At 40.0% G+C, this 21,296-nt stretch overlaps 1 protein-coding gene across 1 annotated transcript in view; it reads left to right on the top strand.

The window, feature by feature from the left end:
• Positions 1–21,296, top strand: part of rnf213b (ring finger protein 213b) — a 122,975-nt gene that overhangs the window by 82,034 nt on the left and 19,645 nt on the right. The window contains exons 47-59 of the mRNA XM_028818325.2: positions 84–289; positions 1,393–1,515; positions 5,673–5,777; positions 6,473–6,724; positions 7,389–7,470; positions 9,402–9,436; positions 14,080–14,177; positions 15,894–16,050; positions 16,156–16,333; positions 17,621–17,703; positions 19,007–19,255; positions 19,655–19,787; positions 19,978–20,061. Coding sequence (XP_028674158.2) covers positions 84–289; positions 1,393–1,515; positions 5,673–5,777; positions 6,473–6,724; positions 7,389–7,470; positions 9,402–9,436; positions 14,080–14,177; positions 15,894–16,050; positions 16,156–16,333; positions 17,621–17,703; positions 19,007–19,255; positions 19,655–19,787; positions 19,978–20,061 — 1,785 coding nt within the window. The remainder of the gene's footprint in view (positions 1–83; positions 290–1,392; positions 1,516–5,672; positions 5,778–6,472; positions 6,725–7,388; positions 7,471–9,401; positions 9,437–14,079; positions 14,178–15,893; positions 16,051–16,155; positions 16,334–17,620; positions 17,704–19,006; positions 19,256–19,654; positions 19,788–19,977; positions 20,062–21,296) is intronic.

The following is a 21,296-nucleotide window of genomic DNA, read 5'->3' as shown; positions in this document are numbered from 1 at the left end:
GAGAGATTGACCTTAGCACACAGAAAAACAGTCACTTAGAAATTCAAGACTGCATTCATTTTTATCTTTTCTTTACTCATCAGCAGGTCCGGAAACAGAACAAAGAAGTACAGAGCAAGATCACTTTTTGGAATGTATTAAAGCATTGTTTTTATATGGCCAAAATGACTGGCACCGCATTTATTTACTAAGGACCCTGAACCAACAGTTTGGCATTGATACCATCCAGACTTTGCTCAAGTCTACATACTGGACCTGGGTTTTTCCAAAACAAATCATTGAGCTTCAGGTAAGTGGAGAATGATACAGAGCTCATCATTTGTTTTCCTCCTTGTCTATTTGTGAACTCTGGCAAAGCAGTCCCTGGTGCTAAACTTTTGAGATACGTTCCTGCTTCTGCATTACATTCTTAGTGAGTTTGACCGTAGAAGCAGAGGTATCTGTTATAAGCAGCTATTTAAAGTCATAAAACATACTGTAAGTCTTTTAAACATGATATAAAACAATGGAAAATCACTGTAACATTCTCAGAGTCTTATTTTTTAACAAAAATCTATTTTTTCTTAATAGCATAGGTAATAAAATGTTTATAGACTGTTATTATCTGCTTTATAATGGACACCTAAACCAGGGGTAGGCAACGTCGGTCCTGGTGAGCCGCAGTGGCTACAGGTTTTCATTCCAACCCAATTGCTTAATTAGAAACCAATCATTGCCAATCTCAGACCTTATTTAATTTTATGGCTTGTTAGTCTGTGCAATGTAAGGCTCTTATATCGTAGATTTTTTTCCTTTCCAAAGATATCATCCAAATGATATGAAGCCTAAAACAGATCATTTTCAGTCTGTCACATTTTTCTATTAAGTGTTTTATTAAATCAAACAGTGCATGATGAACACACACAGATGTAATTGGAAAAAAGCTAGCTGGAGAACTGCTGGCTGCTTTGTCTTTTACATCTTATTGCTAATAAGGAGCAATTAAAACACTGAATGCAGCAGTTTAAGATTGAAATAAGCAATTAAGGTTGGAGAACCTTAACAAGCGAGACCACTAAAATGAAGCATCAAAATGTCACTTAAGCAATATGTGCTTCATCAGCAATAATTGAGTTCTCGTTAAGGAACTGGGTTGGAACAAAAACCTGCACATACTGCGGCTCACCAGGACCGATGTTGCCTACCCCGACCTAAACTATAGTGTGACCAAACCACAGTAAAATTCTGGTACTATTGTTTTCTTCTTTTTTATTTGCACATTTTCTTTGCACTGTAGAATCGTTAAAACAAATTAATTCCCCATCAAGCTGATAAACTGGTAAAAAAGTGAAATGTATCTGTGTGAGCTTACAAATAAATGTAACCAAACTCAAATCAGTCTTGTCTTGTCAGAATAAATATCCCATGCAGGTGGACCGATTTCTATGCTGTGGCTCCAAGTATAAAGCAATGCGAGATGCCGTATCAATATCACTGATGAAACATGAGACTGGCTTCATCTCTACAGCTGTGCAGGTACCAAAGAGCCACTAATGTTTCACGTCTTGTGGGTTGATTGATGTACACTGCCATACTACACATACACACATCTATGCTTCTATCCCACGGACATTTAAGTGTTTTTCATTTCTGACTTTACCCAACCTTAATTGAACAATTATCTAGTCAATTTTAATTGACTAGATACAACCATGATTAAATTTTATGATGGTTGTATTGATGTCTCTGAAATTGTGATTAAGGGTTCCTGATTTCTTGGAGAATGTTTTCTCAAAATTTTCAGTATTCAAATGTATATAGCAACACACAAAAATACATATCATTTGCACTAAAAGTTTTTAAAAATGTTTTTTTTCTAGAAAAAGAAACACTTTTGCAATGCAAATGTTTCAATATTTAAAGGTGCATCTGGGTTTCAGTAATACATCGATAAATGCCTTTTAGTAATTTAGTGTATCATTAATAAATTCTTCTTTTATTGAGTACCTTTCACTGAGCATCATTTGTGCTTTACAAAGCTCAAAAGAGTCAAATTCAAAGAAATAAAACAAAAATAAGTTTACATATAAATATATAATACACGATAAAAATGAGAGTTAAAGATGAACAGATAATACCTGAGGACAGATTGAAAGTTTGAATAAAATTATAATCACATCATTTTAGAAGAATCAATAAAAAAACTGGAAAATCACAAGTCTAAATGATCTGAATGCAGTAAAGGCAAGATCCGCATCAAGCATTTCTTGAACATGAACACTAGCCAAACTTCACGGACAGATCTAGACAGACAGCTCCATAAATCACTTCACAAAACTTAATGATCAGTAATGTATTTAAACACCTCAGCTCTGTAAACAAATTAAAATGAGCACAGCAACAAAATATGCTCAAAAATGTACACAGCTAGTGTGAAATGATCAGACTCGATACACTTAAAAAGGTTTGGGGCAGCCACCCATGCAGTTTCCCTGGCTGCAATGGGTTCTGAAAATCAAGACAGATGTGTCCTTGATGGAGTCCAAAACAAGACTGAAGATTGTTGGAAAAAAAGTGACATAGTGGACCCAGAAGTGACGCACTTCTGGGTGTGGGAACCGGAAGTGACCTTCCTTTGAGCATCAGAACCGGAAGTGACATGCTTCTGGGCACCAGGACCAGAAATGCCTTTTTTCTGGGCACCGTAAGTGATATCTTCAGGGCTGAATCAGACATGTTTTCCCCGTTTGAAGGTTTAGTGCACCCCACCACCCCCAGGCCTGGCGTGGAATTACCTTCACTTGGTCCATACAGCTCCCTTCTTTTCACACGTGTGTGACACTAGATATGGCAAATAACATGTGGAATTTGCAGGAAACAAGCTAATGAGAAAGTAATTTTTTTTTTAATTCATACAGATGTCAGTACATTTTTTAGTACAAAAAAAATGATATATTTATATAGATAGAACTTTATTTGTCCCCAGGCAGAAATTTACCTATTTTACAGAAGCTGTTTAAATAAATTAATATATGAATATGTAGAGAAATAAGCAAATAAATAAATATACACAAACAGTTTGCTGTGAATACACACTGGAATTAATATGAAGCAAGAAAATTTCAAAAGAAAGAAAAGTTCAGACTTGGCTGTCACAATCACAGTGAGGCATTATGCAGACATATTGCTGTTGATATAAAGGAACTGCAGTAGTGTTTCTTGACACACTTCTGCTGAATAATTTGTTGGCTGAATGTATTCAGTGTTAGTGTGTCACAGAGAGGATGTGCAGCATTGTTTATAATGACAATCAGTTCTGTTTTAGTTCTCTCCAGAGTTCATCCTATAATGGTGCTTGCCCTGTTAATTAGCCTGTTGTTACCAGCCCAGCATACCACCACATAGAAAAATCACACAGTAAGAGATCATGCTAGAAAGTCCAGTGGCTATTTATGAAAAGAAGACCAACTGACATAAGCGAGAGAGCACAGCATGTAGCTCATCTTCAAACATAACTAAGTACTCATCCTTGGGGAGCTTCTTCACCTAAGCCCAACATAGTCTTTTAAAGCACATTAGAAGAGAGTTGTGGTCAGTAGTGATAAGGCAGTCGTGGTGTTAAGAAGATGCAGAGCTAGAGCAACATCCACTGACAATAGTAAGAACAAGGTTATTCTCAATAGAGGATGTATAAGTTATCTTTTCATTTATTTACTTATTTTTTGACTGACTGATTGATTGATTAGCTGCATTATCTGTCCTGTGAGTCTGTATCCTTGTTTTTTAAGTTTATGCTGCTGTATGCATCTGAATTTCCCCATGAGATTATAATAAAGTATATCTAATCTAATCTATAAAGGCAGTGTCAGTACTGCAGTGAGACCCAAAATCCACTCTAGAAAGTTTCAAACAGATGGATGCCAATTAAATGCACCATTAGACCTGCAGACACAATGCATTCTTGTTTTTTGAGATGACAGTATGATTTAAAGTTTGACAAATGTTAATTAGAATAAAAGGGTTGTGGGGAACAGGCTGGACATAGACAGGCAGACATCGTTTTGTCACCCAACACACGTTTATTTACAACAATATGTACAACAGTGATCACGCACAACCCAGTGCCGCAGCACCAATCACCCCAAAGTCCAGGCCCTCTACACAATGCCTTTCTGTTCTCCTGACCGCCTCCACTCTTCTCCTCTGAGCTCCGTCCTCTTCCACCCGACTCCAGCCATCCAATGGAGGGAGGCGGCCCCTTTTATACACACCCGGATGTGCTCTAGGTGCCTCCCGACAATCTTCCGCCGGCACTCCCCAGTGTGGCGGAAGTGCTGGCTGCACACCCGGAAGCACTCCGGGTATCCCCGATCCTCTTCCCCCCAGCACTTCCAGGTGTGGCGGAAGCGCTGAGGGCCAGGGCTCCAAAGGCATTGGGTCACCCCCTGGCGGTGACCATGGGCCCCTACAGGGCTAAGCTTCAAAGCTCTGTACCCATGGTCCCCATAGCCACCAGGGCAGTCGCCCCCACGTGGTCTGGGAGAGGCGTAAGCCCTCCTCCGGTCCTCCTGGGCGTCCCAGCCAGGTACCACCCCCAGCCACCTGTGACAGTGTCAAAGTTTGTCTTCAATAGAAATGGTATAACCATTACAAGCCTGAATGAAGCTGCAATGAAGATGGATGGTATGGACAGATAAACTGTTTGTATGATAAATGCTCTTGCAATTATATTTATTTAATCTTAGTGGTGCCTTTTGTCATTCACAGTGTGGACCACCGGGGAGCATACAGCCGCCCTAACCTGACACAGACAGGCAGACACAAGTTCCAGTCCAACACACACGGTTTATTTACAGCTGGGGAGTGTTTTCTCTCTCCCCCAGCACAGTACCTAAGCACAATATAAATCTCAGTCCTTTACACTTCTTCTCTTCTCTTCCTCTCTCTTCTGTGCTTCTGCCTCCACTCCCTCTGAGGCAAGCTTCATCCACCTCCTCCCAACTCTGGCTCCCTGAATGGAGTGAGGCGGCTCCTTTTATTCCAGTCCTGGGAGTGTTCCAGGTGACTCATCACTATTACCTGGATTCACTCCCAGATGTTTTGGAAGTCCACTGTAGGGTTCTGCAGCTCCCCCTGGTGGCCCCCATGGAATCCAACAGGGCTGTACCAAACTCCCAGCGTGCCCTGCGGGAATCCATGGTGCCACAGCCACCCAGGAGGGCTGCCCTCTAGCATTCCAAGGCAAGGTATTGCCTCACTGATGCCCCCCAGTCCTTCCATTCCGTTGGCGTCCTGTGGCTTCCCACTACAGCAGTTATTAGTATATACTTTTAAATTAGCTTTTATTTTCTTTTACTGTTCAGAAATAAAGTAGCGGGCTTAATCACTACTGTATTCAGACACAAACAGTCCAGCATACACACCTGTTAGTCTATACTGCGCAACACAGCCCTGAAGTGAGTTTCAGTATGTTCAGGAGGTCTAGCCTCTTTAAAAGCACTATGGCTTAATTTCCAAAGATAACCTCCACACTGACTTTCGGGAATTCACTACTTCTGTGCTTATTTTAAGAATAAGATAGATTCAAACGTTCAAAATGTATTATCTATTAAGTTGTTTATGAAATAGATTTTCTTCCTCTTCCAAAATGTTGTGTGTTTTTCAAGGACGTGATTGTCATTATTTTGTTTCAGGGGTGCCCTCCCACGGTGGCTCCTGTCTTCTTGGCACTCGCTATTTTCCGTCAGGTGGCCTACCAGAATTACATTCAAAATCCCATTTTGCAGCTGGAAACTAAGGTGAGGAATGCAATTTTGGCATGCTTTTAAAAATTTTTATTGGGAAATCTTGCTTTTGGTTAAAGTAATCACTATAGTTTCAGTCATAATCTATTTATAAACTAAGCAAGCTTTATGTAAAGATGCTGTACCAGACTTAAATAAAAATGTAATTTGCTTTTATATTTTGTAAACCCTTTTTTTTTTTCAAATTACAAGTATCATTGGGCACAAGCCATAAAAAAAAGTTTGGATTAGGCAAGAGACCATTGCAGGGTATGGCCCCATATTCACTGCTGCCTGGCAAATTGGAGATATCAGTTAATCTTACTACATACACATCTTAGAGGGGAGACTTAAATAAACAGAATCAATATAAACTGGGGGATATGCAAACTTCACAGATTCAATGACTAGGCCAAGAATTAAACCAGGGTCTGCTAGCAGGGTACAACCCTCCATCCACACTTATAGTGGCGTTTTGGGAAAATACAAAGAATGTATAATACATTACATATATATTTGATGCCAGTCTCAAAATTTCAGGTATAGTTGTGTTCATATTTGTGTAAATTGAGAGTAGGTCAAGGTTTATATATATATATATATATAATATATATAATATATATAAATGCTTAAATGGTTCTTCAGATTATTATTCTGAGGAGGGCAGTGTCTGGATAATAAGAATAATTGTTTCCCTTTTGCTTCCTCAGGATACACAACTTCTCCAATCCTTCATCACCAAAAGCTCAATTTTTCACTCCAAACAACAAAGAGATTTTTGTGCAGCCCTTGTAAAACATCATTTGGGAGGTACAATAGTTTCACTACAACTGACTGCACCACTGTCTTCAACCCGTCGTACTCTCTTGGAGATTATTGTTCACGTTGGAATGGTCTTCCTATCAGAAAGTCCTCTTCTGAGCCCACTTTTGCAAATAGCTACCAGCCCCAGTACAATGCAGGTGAGAGCCTTTTCTTCGAGCAATTCCAAAAAAACAAAACAAAAACACGTTCAAGTAAGTTTCCCAAGTGTCATAAATTGGCAAAAATTCAATAACTGATTATACTTACTATAAAGAGAAGTAAGAATCAGTAGTTATTGTATAATGTTTATCAAAGTTATGTATGTGAAATCAGTAGAAGTTATTTCATTGAAAAAACAGATACTGTAATTGTTTTTTACTTAACTATGCCATGACTTTTTGAGCATTTTGCCACTACCTTTCCTCCTCTGCTCGTATATTGGATGACAAACCTATTTTATGGTTGCCCTGCAGAGAAGAGACATTCCATCATAGACGTTGTCAGACCTTTACTTTGTTGTTACAAAAGAATGAAAATAAATGTAGCTTGTATAATCCTTACTAGGTCAAAAACATATTCATTTAATGTCAGTTTTCACCATTCCAAAAGAAAGATTATAAGGGAAAGAACTATTTCTTTAAAATCTTAGTATTTTATTAGCCAAGCCTGAATCAGAAGAACGCTACGTAACATCTTGATAGTTCTTAGGATGTCAGATACATGTCCTCACTGTTAAATTTCTTGACATTGCTGCTAACCTCCATCCTCTCTGGCATGTTGTATAAGTATTAATGTTGTATTAATGTCTTTTTTTCTGTCTAGAATGCTTTTCTTCCCACCATGCCAGATGACTTGACAAGTGAAGCCCATGGGTGGATGCAGGAAAAGAAACTAATAATGTATAGTAAGTGTGTTTTGTGTCTCAGGCTTTTTTATCATCCCTCTCTCTTTGCTGTTGTTTATCATCATCAACTCTTTATTTTCACATCCTTCAGCTTTATATAATCATCCATCCATCCATTGTCCAACCCGCTGAATCTGAACACAGGGTCACGGGGGTCTGCTGGAGCCAATCCTAGCCAACACAGGGCACAAGGCAGGAACCAATCCCGGGCAGGGTGCCAACCCACCGCAGGACACACACAAACATACCAAGCACACACTAGGGCCAATTTAGAATCTCCAATCCACCTAACCTGCATGGAGAGAACATGCAAACTCCACGCAGGGAGGACCCGGGAAACGAACCCAGGTCCCCAGGTCTCCCAACTGCGAGGCAGCAGCGCTACCCACTGCGCCACCGTGCCGCCCTTTATATAATCAGTATGTTGCATTCCGTTTACTGTACGATTGATGATTTATGATGAAGATTAAGCGGAAGACAACTGTAAAGTCACTTTTCAATAATACATTATTGTTTGAATGATAAGATTATTCATTTTGTGTTTTTTTTTTGTTAAAAACACTGTAAATATATTAATGAATTGGAATGATGCATGTGTATCAGTTAGGAAGAGAAGCAAAAAAGATGCTATAAATGAACGACTGAAAGTTGCATCTGTTAGCAAATAAACCTGCTTTAGATATGATTTGAGCCCCAGGGAAGTGAGGCCCATAATTTAGGATGGGCTGGACAAACCAGTGGGATGGATGACTGAACAGTACAGATTAATCACATAGATCAAAAATCCCAGTATGTTGCTGTTTTTGAGTTGTTTGATATCTGAACAGGTATTTTATTATTAATGCTGTGTGCACTTTAGATTTGCTCTGGAGGAGAAGGATAGTGGGGAGGCTGATTGGCCACAGTCATTACTGTTGAAAAACTTTGTGCCCCCTGGTTCAATAGGCCTAAGTGCATCTTTTATTCAGAATTCTAAACTCTCTAAGTGAGTCTCTTTTCTTAAGCATATCTATTAAATTAGCTAATATTTGTGTTAATCTATGGATTTTCCTCCAAATGCACTAGTTCCTTCCCCACATCCCCCACAGATGTGTGCGTTAAGTAAATTGGTGATTTAAAAGTCACCATGAATGTGTGTGTAACGGTAGATGTATGCGTACACTAAGTGGGCCGTCTGGTGGACTATTACTCAGTTCACTAATATGTCTTGTGCCAAGGTGTGCCAAGACAGACTTTGGTGCTCTGCAACCCAGAAGGTTTTCAGCCTTTTGCTGATTTATGATTGATATGTCTGTAGTGCTTTTCATTGTTTCTTTTTCTTCCTTACAGTATATGGTTTTGACTATTACTAGGTAAACATGGATATAATGCTTACCTTTACATCATTCTGATCAGTTAGTCTCAAATATCTTTGTGAAAAGCATTCAGTTTGCTTATAAATGAGAGTAGACTTGTTAATAACACTGGAAAAGGGTATGTGCCTTGTGTTAATCCTAATTAAAGAAAGACATCTTAATCCATTCACTAAAAGCAAGTCATAGGCTATGTTAAATTTATGTACATGTAAAAATTAGACTTAAACTTGAACTAAACAGAACAATTACTTTCATTGTTTAGTGAGGGTTACAAGAGGTGTCTCTTGCTATACAAACAAAATTACAAGAAACGTTTTAGATATTAAATATGAGTGATATAAAAATCGTACTACGTTGTTACTATTTTAGCTTCTTGATTTTAAAGAGATGGCACTCCTTTTGTTTTCTTAGCCTGCACTTTTATTTTTAACATTCTTTTTTCCTGCGTTCTTGCTCACACTCTCGACATTTTCATTTATTAAATGTTGAAGCGTCTTAACATCCAGATAGTTTTGTATGAGTTGAGAAGGACTGTTATGTTATGCTGAATTTTTATAAGGAATTTTCTCTTTTTAGAGTGCATCAATGGACATGCCTGCTTTGTGGGCGAGGTAAGGCAGCTTTTCCATTTTTGATAACCTTGCACTTTTATGCATCTGAGCTTGTGTGTGCCTCATGGTTATTTTAAAGTTTGTGTGTATACAATAGAAACTAAACCTTATGGGTTGAAAAACCAATTTAACTTAAAGTTGTTTATACTTTGTGAAGCCCTGGGTATGTAGAGCCGCCCTAACCCAACACAAACAGGCAGGACACCAATTTCCACACAGCACACGGTTTATTTCTTGCTCCTTTTATAGGGCACCCAGAAGGACTCCAGGTGCCCAACAAGCTTCTTCTGGCAGCATTTCCGGGTGTGGTGGAAATGCTGCCAAATTGGGCCCTGTAAAAGTCCAGGCACCCCCTGGCGGTGGCCACGGGCCCCAGCAGGGTTTAGCTTCCATGCTTATGACCTGTGGCCTTGCTGGAAACCAAGGGGGGGCCTGCCCTCTGTCTGTCTGGGGGAGAAAGGGTCTTGAAAATACTCTCTCCCCTGGTCCTTCCATACTCGGGGCATCCCAGCCGGGTAAGGGCTCCGGCCATCCGCCACAAACTATAAAAGAAACGTGACACCTATTCTGCAACTATCAAGTGATTAAAGTACTTGGCTGAATTTTTATATAAATAAAGTCTGTATAGTCACTTTCCACTTTCTTAGATATACCTACCCAGTACTGGGCAGAACTCCTTTTGAATACAGAACAGCTTGAATTCTTTGAAGCTTGCTTCAGCAAGGCGTAAGAAACATTGCTTAGGGATTGTGGGTTATGTTGATGCAGTAGCAACATAAAGTTCCTGAAGATTTTTCAGCTACACATTAATGCTGTGACATCCAATCACAAGGTGCACTATTGGATTGAGATCTTCAGATTGTGGTGGCCACTGTAATAAACTTAGGTCAATGTCACACTCATTGATTTACGCAGCTTCAGATGAAGAGTGTTTTGTAACATTATGCATTATCCTGATGGAAGTACCCATTTGAAAAAAGGTAGACTGTGGGTATTAAATGATGAACATGGCCAGTGATACTAGGAACTTTTTCACATTAAAATGATGTTCAGGTGGTATTAGGAAGCCTAATACAGGTCTAAGAACACATTCCCACATCATTACATTGCCAACACCAAACTGTACAGTTGAAACAATGCAGAGTGGATCCCCTAGTCAGGTGGGTTATGCCAAATCCCTGGTCGGTTCTTAGCTGACAAGACTGGATCATGTTATGGTCTAACAGATTCACTGCAAAAGAGGAAATCTAAGCAAGTGAAAAGTATTTATATCATGACATTAAATCTTGTTTTCCTTATTGTAAGAATTATTGACTTATCAAAAAATTTATAATATGATTTTTAAGCTTACTTTAAGAAATCTTGTCAAGTAAATTTTGCTTACCCCATTGGCAGATATTTTTGCTAAATAAAATTTTTTTTTGTGTGTCTTGTTTTTGTATATGCATTTTTCACAGTGTTCATCAGCACATCCACTTTGAGGCCCAACACACGGTACATTCAGAGATTCCCTACTGCACGTAACTGTTGCAAAGAATTGTTATTTGAGAGTGTGTGGCTTTTCTGTTAGGCAGAACACGTCAACATTTTACTCATTTTACCTGTCTCACTAACAAGGTGTTTTCATCTGTTGAGTTCCTATTTACTGATTATTTTTGATTATCACTTCATTTTCTGTAAAGTCTAAAAAGAGTATTGTGTAAAAATCCCAGGAGGAAGTTATTTCCGAGATGCTGAAACAGCCACGTATGGCAGCAAAAAGCATACTGTACCACTGTTGAAGTCATGGAGATCACACATCTTACTCATTCTAACATTTGGACAAACATCAGCTAAAACTCTTGACCATATCTGCAAGCAGTTTACATTGTGAATACAGACACATGTTTGGCTGTTTGAAATAGCAGGATATTTGCTCTAATGAGCAGGTATACCAAATTAAATTTCTAATGATTTGTTTGTGACTTCCACTGACTGGTGTGTGATACTGTGAGGATAGACTCCTGCACCCCTCAACCCAGTACTGGACAAAGCAGACTAAGAAAATGGATGAATATATTCATGGGATTAATAAAGTATCTATCTATCTATCTATCTATGAATAAGTCCTACATATCAACCCAAATACAGATATGTATACATCATATGCTATTTATACATTACTAGCCAACCCGCGGCGTACCATACGCCGCATAATCAGGCCGCTTTTTAATGATTTTTAAGCACAGGGAGAAAATTAACATTTGAAAAATCGGAAATGTAATAAATCACCAAGAAAAGTAACATTTCATGTGCCCACCCCCAACTCGTCACCTGAGTCGTTTTCCTCTTTGCACAGTCCATATGCACGTGTGAGTCACGTAGACTTTTCATTGTTGTTTGTGGTTTTGGCTGCTTTTCTATATATAATCCACCAAGTCATCCGGACATGGTAGTAACAAGCGGGGGTGGGGGGTTTAGTGTACAAAGGGCAGGGACGTAATCAGTGTGAGCATATGACCCGCTAGCCACGTTTTTGAAAGTTTGGCCCTGTGCCTTATTAATTGTCATCGCAAACGCAAATCTAACAGGAAATTGTCTTTGTGTTAAAGGAAAAGGCAAATTATCAAAACAAACTGTTTTACACGGTGCATACTATCCTGCGGCGTAGTATACGCCGCATAATCACGCCGCTTTTTTAATGTTTTTTAAGCAGAGGGAAAAAAATGAACATTTGCAAAATCCGTAACGCTGCTTTCAGTAAGTACAATGCACACGCGTTTAATTTGTCGGCCACTTTTTGCCAGCCGTCTTTTCTGGTTTGGGCTGATTTACAGTGTTACCGGTTGTGCATATTAAATCTTGAAATCCTTCGAGTAACTAATTAACTAACTAACACCCACCCACCCAGCTTGTGTGAAAACAATGCGCCCATTCTTTCATCATTTTGTTGCAGCCTATCAAAGACTTGCTGATCATGTTCTTTAGACTCAATATACATTGGTTTTCACTCCGCGCGAGGGCGCGCATTCATTTCTGATTATTATATCCAGCTAGTCTGCTAGACCAGGGGTAGGCAATGTCGGTCCTGGAGTGCCGCAGTGGCTACAGGTTTTCATTCCAACCCAATTGCTTAATTAGAAACCAATCATTGCCAATCTCAGACCTTATTTAATTTTATGGCTTGTTAGTCTGTGCAATGTAAGGCTCTTATATCGTAGATTTTTTTTCCTTTCCAAGAATATCATCCAAATGATTTGAAGCCTAAAACAGATCATTTTCAGTCTGTCACATTTTTCTATTAAGTGTTTTATTAAATCAAACAGTGCATGATGAACACACACAGATGTAATTGGAAAAAAGCTAGCTGGAGAACTGCTGGCTGCTTTGTCTTTTACATCTTATTGCTAATAAGGAGCAATTAAAACACTGAATTCAGCAGTTTAAGATTGAAATAAGCAATTAAGGTTGGAGAACCTTAACAAGCGAGACCACTAAAATGAAGCATCAAAATGTCACTTAAGCAATAATTGAGTTCTCGTTAAGGAACATTGCCCACCCCTGCTCTAGTCTTTTGCTGTGGTATAGCGGGCCCATTTATTAAATAAATAATCATCGCACTCACAGCGTAGCGAGGGGCGTGGAAGTGTGGCTGAAACGGTTTCCGGGTGGACTCGTGCTGCGGGGATTTCTCCCATGTGCAGTGTGTGAGCGAGTGAGGACAGAGAGAGAAAGCCGGTACGTTAGAGTGCCTTCGAGCCTGCTCTCAGTCAATGTGCTCCTGTGGTATAGCAGGTCCATAGCTCCCCTTCAAAAGGCCATTTTTAATCAGGCGACTGACAGTAGTGGAGTCAGGCACAGAAAAGGTCAGCTGCAGAGAGAGCGTCTCGACTGTTGCAGGGCCTGCATCGGTGAAGCAGGTGAGACGCTAATGAAAAAGAGGCACAGGGCTTATTGGTTTTTAAAGACTGCTTCCTTTATTGTGTTTTAACTTCAGTTTTAAAGGATTGCGCGGCTCTCTCTCTCGCGCTGCCTGTGTGTGCCTCTGTCTCTCTCTGGCGCTGCCCGTGTGTGCACGTCTCTCTCTCTCGCGCTGCCTGTGTGTGCCTCTGTCTCTCTCTGGCGCTGCCCGTGTGTGCGCGGCTCTCTCTCTCCCACTGCCTGTGTGTGCGCGGCTCTCTCTCTCGCGCTGCCTGTGTGTGCCTCTGTCTCTCTCTGGCGCTGCCTCTGTGTGAACCAAGGTTCCACTGAGGTTGACTAATGAAAAGTCAACGTGGCTCAGAGCTGCAAGTGGACTGTGGCACAGACAAACAGTAATGACGGCATGTTTTCCGAGGCGTCGCGTCCGAGTTGGTGGGCGTGGCTCTGTGATTTTTTCGTCGTATCCAATGGTCTAAGAGTTGGTGGGCGTGGCTCCTTCCTGCGTGCGCCATTGGCGTCTTACTTGTCGGCGGTTTAGTGAATCCACGCCCCTTCCGGCGTGCTTTCCATGGGTGGCTACTTGTCTTTCGGCTTAGTGAATTATATATATAGATTTTAACAGTGTTTACTATTTGCCTCTTTGCATCTGGTGATAGAATTTACCAGATGTCAGTGTGTTTTAGTGACTGTTTTCTTTGCTCCCCTATATTCACTTATATTTATACGGTGTTCTTTTCTTTTAGTGTGGGAAGCCAACTACCGTGGCAAAATGTGCCGACTGTGGAGCACCAATAGGAGGGATTAAACACAACCCAGTGCATGGATTCTCAATGGTGGAGAAGTACGTCTTTAGAGCTGTTACTAGTTCTTGAAACAAGTACTCCTAGTGGGTTCTAAGTTTGAATTTACTAATAGAGAGGTAACTGGAGCTATTTGTTAAAAGCTTCATCCTTAGCACTGCCACAACCTGCTTTAAAAGACACTTGTGTTATTGTATAGCTACCAATTTTAAGAATTGCAAAGGACATGCCGATACAATATTTAGTCAATACATGGGTCACGGCTGTTGTGAACTTGAAATTTCTTAAGCAAAAAGTCCCAAAAAATCCCAAATACTGTATGCCCAATAGAGGGGAAAACGGACAAACCCGGCTAGTAGAAAGGGCAAACACAGAATCCTTATAAATAAAAATATGTATTCTTCACAAAAATGCTTTGCACCAAGAAGCACTGTGGAGCACAAAGAGCAAATATTAATTGCCTGAAAAGGCAACCCAAGTCCAAATCACAAATCCAAAGAATAGTTGAAAATACAGAACTTAAAAATCCAGTGTGAAGCCTGGGGCACGCATAGCCCCCTTAACCCCAACACAGACAGGCTAGACACAAGTTTGCAACACAGCAACAGTTTATTTTATTTTTCCTTCTGTTTCCCACCAGTACAGCACCAAACGGCACACAATACTTATTCCCTTCTTTCCGTGTCTTCTCGTCCTGTCCACCTCTACTCCTCCTGGCAAGCGTTGTTCTCCATCTCACAACTCTGGCTTCCTGAGTAGAGGCTGCATGGCTCCTTTTTTAAGACACCCAAAAGCTCCAGGTGCTCGTTGACCTGCTTCTGCAGCACTTCTGGGTGTGACTGGAAGAGCTGCACCCAAGGGCTCAGCAGCAGCTGCAGCACCCCATGGTGGCACCCATGGGATCCAACAGGACTGCATCAAACTCCAGCTCCCATGGAGCCCTGCAGGAGTCTGAGGCACTGCTGCCACCTCTCTGGGTGAGATAATGCTCTGGATAGGCTCAACCACCCCCAAGGGGTCCTCACAACATGGAGGTGTCCCGGCCATGCGCCACACCAGTAATACAAATAGTACAAGAAATAATCACAAATCCAAGATTTCACCACTCCCAAGCTCATTTGAACTGAACTGTGGGTTGCCCCCGTCATTACAGGGCTAAGAGATGCCCCTTGCTGTGATGGGCAGGTGGACCTGCCTTTTGGTGGATCACCCACAAAACACAAAGCACATAGCAAAGGCATGAATATGGATACATGAAAAGCAAAGAATCATGCAAAACATACATTTCGCCTAAGGTGTCTTTTATCCAAGATCTTTGTACCCAACTGTGTGCCACAAGTAGAAACAGTCCCATCATACAAAGTCCATGCTTACTCTATAATGATGTGTACTTGAAGAATCTCCATTAAATATTGTAAACCAGCCTTTATGCACTTGTATGGGTTGGACAGGAAAGAGATGTGTATTTTAGAATGCGATGTGCTGCTGAGATCTAGATTATTAGGTTTACACTACAAAAAAAATGTAGTTCCAGAAGTCAAGACATTGATAAAATATATGCATCAGTTTTTATTCTATTTAGTAATAAACCACATACTCAAGTATCAGAGTGGAAATTTAGTAGAAGAACATTAAAGATAGAAGTTAAGAAGCACAAAATGTGTTGCGGAAATTAGAATCAAACTACATGGAGCTGAAGGAGAAACCTTGACAGCACAGTGGGTTAACTAAATAATTTCCTCTTGTTCTTTTTGCAGTACCCAAGACTGGACTCGTACTGGCCATATTTTGGGCACACCATCTCAGAGAAATGTTATTGTTGCCCCTGACAGAGGAATGTCACCTGCTGCTTTTGCAATACTACGGCTCTACACCCATGTAGCTATGCTGCTGGGAGCGTCCCAGGATACTAATGTATGAACAACAGGAGTGTAAACCTTGGTGGGTTCTGGGAGAAGATCTTTTTTTTTCCAGACTTAAAAGTAATTTCTTGGACCTCTTTTCTTTTGTCTAAATTAGGCAATTGAAGCCATGATCTCACCTAGGGTGAGAAATGTGGAAGATTTCCTTTTGTGTCATCTTGAACTGGATTTAAAAGCACTGAGCCAGTCCCTGGGCACAAATATGGATGATACAGCCATCGCAATCCACCTGGTTACCCAGGACTTTCTCGAAGCCAACATGTCTGCAAGAGAAGGTACTGAAAAACCTGTACCAAGTAGACTGAGGCCTAAAGGTCTCAGTTATTGACAATTATTGAGAAATGTGATGTATGGTTTCGAATATATCTTAAAAATTATCTATTGAGACTACAAAAAGATAGCAACTGAGTAACTTGTACGTAATAGTAGTGGTACAGAATACAGTGAATTTCTTTCTTGCATGTCTAACCAACATGTAAACTGTAACAATACTCTCATGATACACAAGACAACAAAAGGATTAGGGAAAGGAAAGGCACTACATAAGAGAGCATTACTTGAGACAGATGTGAAAGACTTAGTGTTTTACTCAGATTCAGTTAGGTAGGTATGAAATGCACTGTATAAACACAGATATGACATGAAAGGCACAATATTTTACATAGGTGGACTCAGTAGATAGGTATGAAAGATGCTATGTGATTATACAGGGTGATTCACTTGAAAGAGGCCCCAAATATTCTGTTGTAACTCCCGTTAGGATGAAGCAAACTGAACCAAAAAAAATATGCTCTATACCTTGACGTATGTGTAATGATTGCATAAAATGTAATGCTGGAAGTGTTTCCATTTCCTTCCAGACACATTTCGACACAGCATTCCATGTTCCTGAACATATTGGCAAGCGTCTCGGGGGAATAGCAGCAATTTCACATTGGATGTTTTCCTTCAAATCTTCCACAGTGCAAAGCTTGTTCTGATAGACTTTTGCTCCATCTTGCTGAAAGTAACCTTCCATTAACTCATGATCATCCAGTTGATTCTGACATCGCTTAAACGGATTGGTGACCCAATAGGTTCGTACCATGAAGACACGCTGCTCAATACTGTACACCACCACCCTGATGCAAAGTCGAGTGACTGAGTGAAGGGGTATGCATCCAGAAGTTGCAAAAGGTTAAACGTCGCAATGGCTGTCCAGTGCCTATCTTATTGCTCCAACGCCGAGGCATCCTGGCTTGTTCGAAGCTCCATAGTCTAAGAAGCACATTGTTTCGTTCAGATTGCTTCGTCCTAGCGCGAGTTATTACAGAATATTCAGGGCCTCTTTCAAGTGAATCTCCCTGTGTAAACAGTCAGATAGAGAGAGACAGTGAGTGACAGGAGACTACTGGGATTAGAAGTTACTGTGTTTTATGTTTGTTGCCGACTGTGTTAAATTGATCTTTAAAGTGTTCCAGTTCAGAATAGGGGTTTGATGAAACAGGCATTCCTAGTGAATTTAAAGCTTAAATAGACATGTGTGTTTATTTCTTGAATACTCACTTTCTGTGTTTTGACAGGTAGACAACTACTTAACTCAAGGCAAGCTCGGCAAGCCTGGGAGAAGAGAGTTAGTGATTCAGTGATCACCCCAGTGATGCGGGTCAGTACTCTAATGCAAGTAGCCCCATTCTGTTTAGACACCACACTGTAATGGGTGCTTGATTTAACATTACGAAAAACAATTCTGCATTCCTAACCGTCAGTTCCTCTTGCTAATATGTAATAATCCTGTCTACATGTGTTTTGTGGATTTGGAAAAAGTTTATTACATTCTATCCTGTAGTGTCTTGTGGAAAGTGCTTCCAGAATGTGGGGTTCTGGAGCCACTGCTACTTGCTATTTTGGTTCCTGGATTTGTGGAGTTATATATGTTTTCATACATTGTATTACGTGGAAACCATTCAGTGCTGGAATTTGGACTCTGACAATAGTTTTTCTTGTCTGTAGCCCTCCTATTCATGATTTCAATTGATTGGATATCAAGGCACTGACAAATTCTGGAGAATATTCAGTCAGTCTGGGAACTGGTTTACAGATGTCATTCTCTTAGCTTCATCATACTGGCAAGCGATGGATCAGTCAGTTGTTATACGAATAAGCACTTCCAAATCTGTGGTCAAGGTCATCTCCAAAAAAAAATATAATATAAAAAAAAACATTGGCTTTTTACCTGCAGGAAAAATGAACAGCTACTTAAAGTGGGGGTGATTAAATACATTTGGGTTAGAGAAGAAGTTATTGTGACACTGACCAACAACAGCAGTTTTATGAAAGTTGTACCAGATTGTAGTGGTTAAGTGAGGGCTAATTCTTTTTATTGTTCAGTCCTGTGCTCACTTATTGTCACAAGCTCTAGGTAGTGATGAAAGGAGTAAGCTCATGAAGAAACTGCTGATGAAGTAAGGTTCCTGTGCAGGGTTGCTAGGCTTACCTTCTGTAATAAAACGAGTTTAGCACTACAGAAAGACCTCAAGAGTAGAATCACTGCTTCTCTAAAACTAGACGAGCCAGTTAAGGTGGTTTGCACATGAAGTTAAAATGCCCATTAAGTTCCTCACACAGTAGAAGTACAAGGCATGTCCCACTGGAAAAAGATTTAGGGGGAGACCAAGAACACAGTGGGAGGAATTATATGTCTTGCTTGACTTGGGAACATCTGGGTATTGCCCAAGAAAGGCTAGAAGGACATGCTGGGAAATAGGGGCACCTGGTCAGCTTTAGCTCAGCATGTTGCAACTGTGATCCTCACCGTGAAAAGTGCAATGAAAACTGTGATTATGATAACTGAAGATATGGAAGAGGAATTGTTGATGTTTTAGTGCAAATGCATATGATTTTATTCTAGTTCAAATAAAGACTACAAATGGTGCATCTTCACTCAGTCTGTCTTCATCATTAAACAGAAATGGCAACAGAGACTTCGTCACGCCCAGAGGGAAATTAGCAACGATGACCAGCTAAGTGACAGCCTGCTTATGAAAACTCTACATGGAGATCCAGCACCCATCCTGACTCTTCCAGCAAATGGACCAACTAACACTTCAGAGTTCTGGAGCTGTTTGGAAAAGATCACAGTCGAGCGTTTCACTCAGATTCTGGAACAGCAAGGTGGTCAACAGTATACCCCCATGTTGTGGCTGTTTCTGAAAAAGGTATCCCAAATTTCTGTTGCATGCCATGCATAATACACACTTTGAGGTTATGCTACTTTGTAACTTTAAACCATCCAATCAAACTCAACAAATGTAACTTATTCACAAATGAAAATGAATGATGTCTTTATGTGTATAACAGATTAGCAATTTTAATATTAATTAGACCATTGCCAGTGTGCTGTAAAGAAGTGAAAGCTGGTCTTGGTCCAAACTTGGAACTGCTTACAAAATGCCATATTTGGATGTAAACAAAAATGACATTGAGGTTTTAAACATTTTTTTTTTTTTTTTTTTGCTGTAGCTAACTAAAAATAAGTTTTTCTCTCTTTTAATTTTGGAGCACAGCAGTTCTACCCTAAAAACTTACATTGCACTCTGTCTTGTTTTAAATTATAGGCAGTGTATGTGAAGCTTCTGAAGCACCTACCAGATCTGACTAATCTTCAGCTAGACCTGGTGAGACTACTGCCAGCAGTAACGCATATTGGTCATCAGAGTATCAGCCAGCTAATTCAAAGTCTACCTGCAGGTATCCAATGGGTTTAGGCCTGGCAACAAGTCCATATTTTTTTTGTTGTTTTTTTTTTTTCCTGCTGCCCTAACTATACTTTCAACACCTTTATCTAGAAGACTTGCCTTCTAGGTTATCCATCATTGTCAAGTTTCCTAAGATTTTCACATACTTCTGCTTTTAATTTGGCTGTGGCTTTGCTCTGCAGGCTATTCAAAGGAGCCACTTGGGAAGCGAGTGAAAACCTTTGTGAAGGCATGGAACCAGTTACGGGCATCACTGGCCTGTAGTCGTGAGTTCATTGTGTTATGTTTTACCTAATATGTTTGTATTTGCAGTTTACATAAGGAAATATTTTGGGAAAAATTACCATTTAACATTCTTAAATCCACTTAATCCAGTTCAGGTTTGCAGCAAGCCAAAGCCTATTCCTGCAGCACAGGGTGCAAGGCAAGAAACATCACTGGCTAAGACACCAGCACATCACACGGCCCATTTACACACAACAAGGCTAGTTTGGAATTGCCAGTTAACACATGATAACATTTGAATAATTGACTTTTAGCAAAAAAAAACATACAAATATAACTCAAAGGGGTAAAGGTATTTGCTAAAATATAATAAAGGAAATGGTGATGTTCCCATAATTCTGATCCCTGAGACATTGAGTTATATTTGTATATGTATATTTGAGCATATTTGTATATGTTTTTTACTAAAAGGGGTAAAGGTATCTGCTAAAATATAATCGTAATAATAAAGGAAATGGTGATGTTTCCATAATTCTGATCCCTGAGACACTAAAGGGCCAAATACCCAGGACTATTCTAGACTGCCTGCCCTTGCCATTTTGTCACAGTTCCCATATTTCCCTCTGTGGGACTTCCTGTTGCAGTGTAGAAGCATGGGAGATGTTTTAATGCCTTCCTCTTCATTGCTATTTAAGTTAATGACCACTTGCAACAACCCTTTCCTGGAGGACACTGTGGCAGTTCTTTTGCTAATCTAAGGTACTCTATCCAACAGGGTGTTTGCCTAATATATTTTGATCCTCAGGACATATTCAGGGATAGCCTTTTCCTGATATGATCTCTCTTGGGCTCAAAAACCCTCATTTGGTGGTCTAGACAAATCCCCTTAGTGGTTCGTCCACTTGCAATGCATTTATGGCTTTCAGGAAAGTCTAGTAGACTTGAAGAAATTTCAGCCATTCAAAAATCATTCGCCTGGCACATAAAAACAACATTTTTGCTCATATAAGACTACTTATATGTAGAGCCTTGTCAAGGTCACTTTATTGCAGATTTTCACTGTAGTACATGTATAATATGAGAATGAAGTGTTGTATCAACATTTAATTGATTCCATGTGTAGTGAAGATTTTGTTTTACATTTTTAAGTACATCATTGCTTTGTAAAGCCAAAAATGGTTCCAAAGTAGACATTTTAATAAATTCAAATTCCCAAAAATGAAACTCCACATTAATACGAGGATGATTCTCTCAGTATGTTAAAATAACCAAAAAA

Source organism: Erpetoichthys calabaricus, chromosome 14 (genome assembly GCF_900747795.2).
Source record: "Erpetoichthys calabaricus chromosome 14, fErpCal1.3, whole genome shotgun sequence".
In the NCBI taxonomy this organism is placed as follows: Eukaryota; Metazoa; Chordata; class Cladistia; order Polypteriformes; family Polypteridae; genus Erpetoichthys; species Erpetoichthys calabaricus.
The sequence above is the reverse complement of the archived record's forward strand: the minus strand, read 5'-3'. Positions and strand labels throughout refer to the sequence as shown.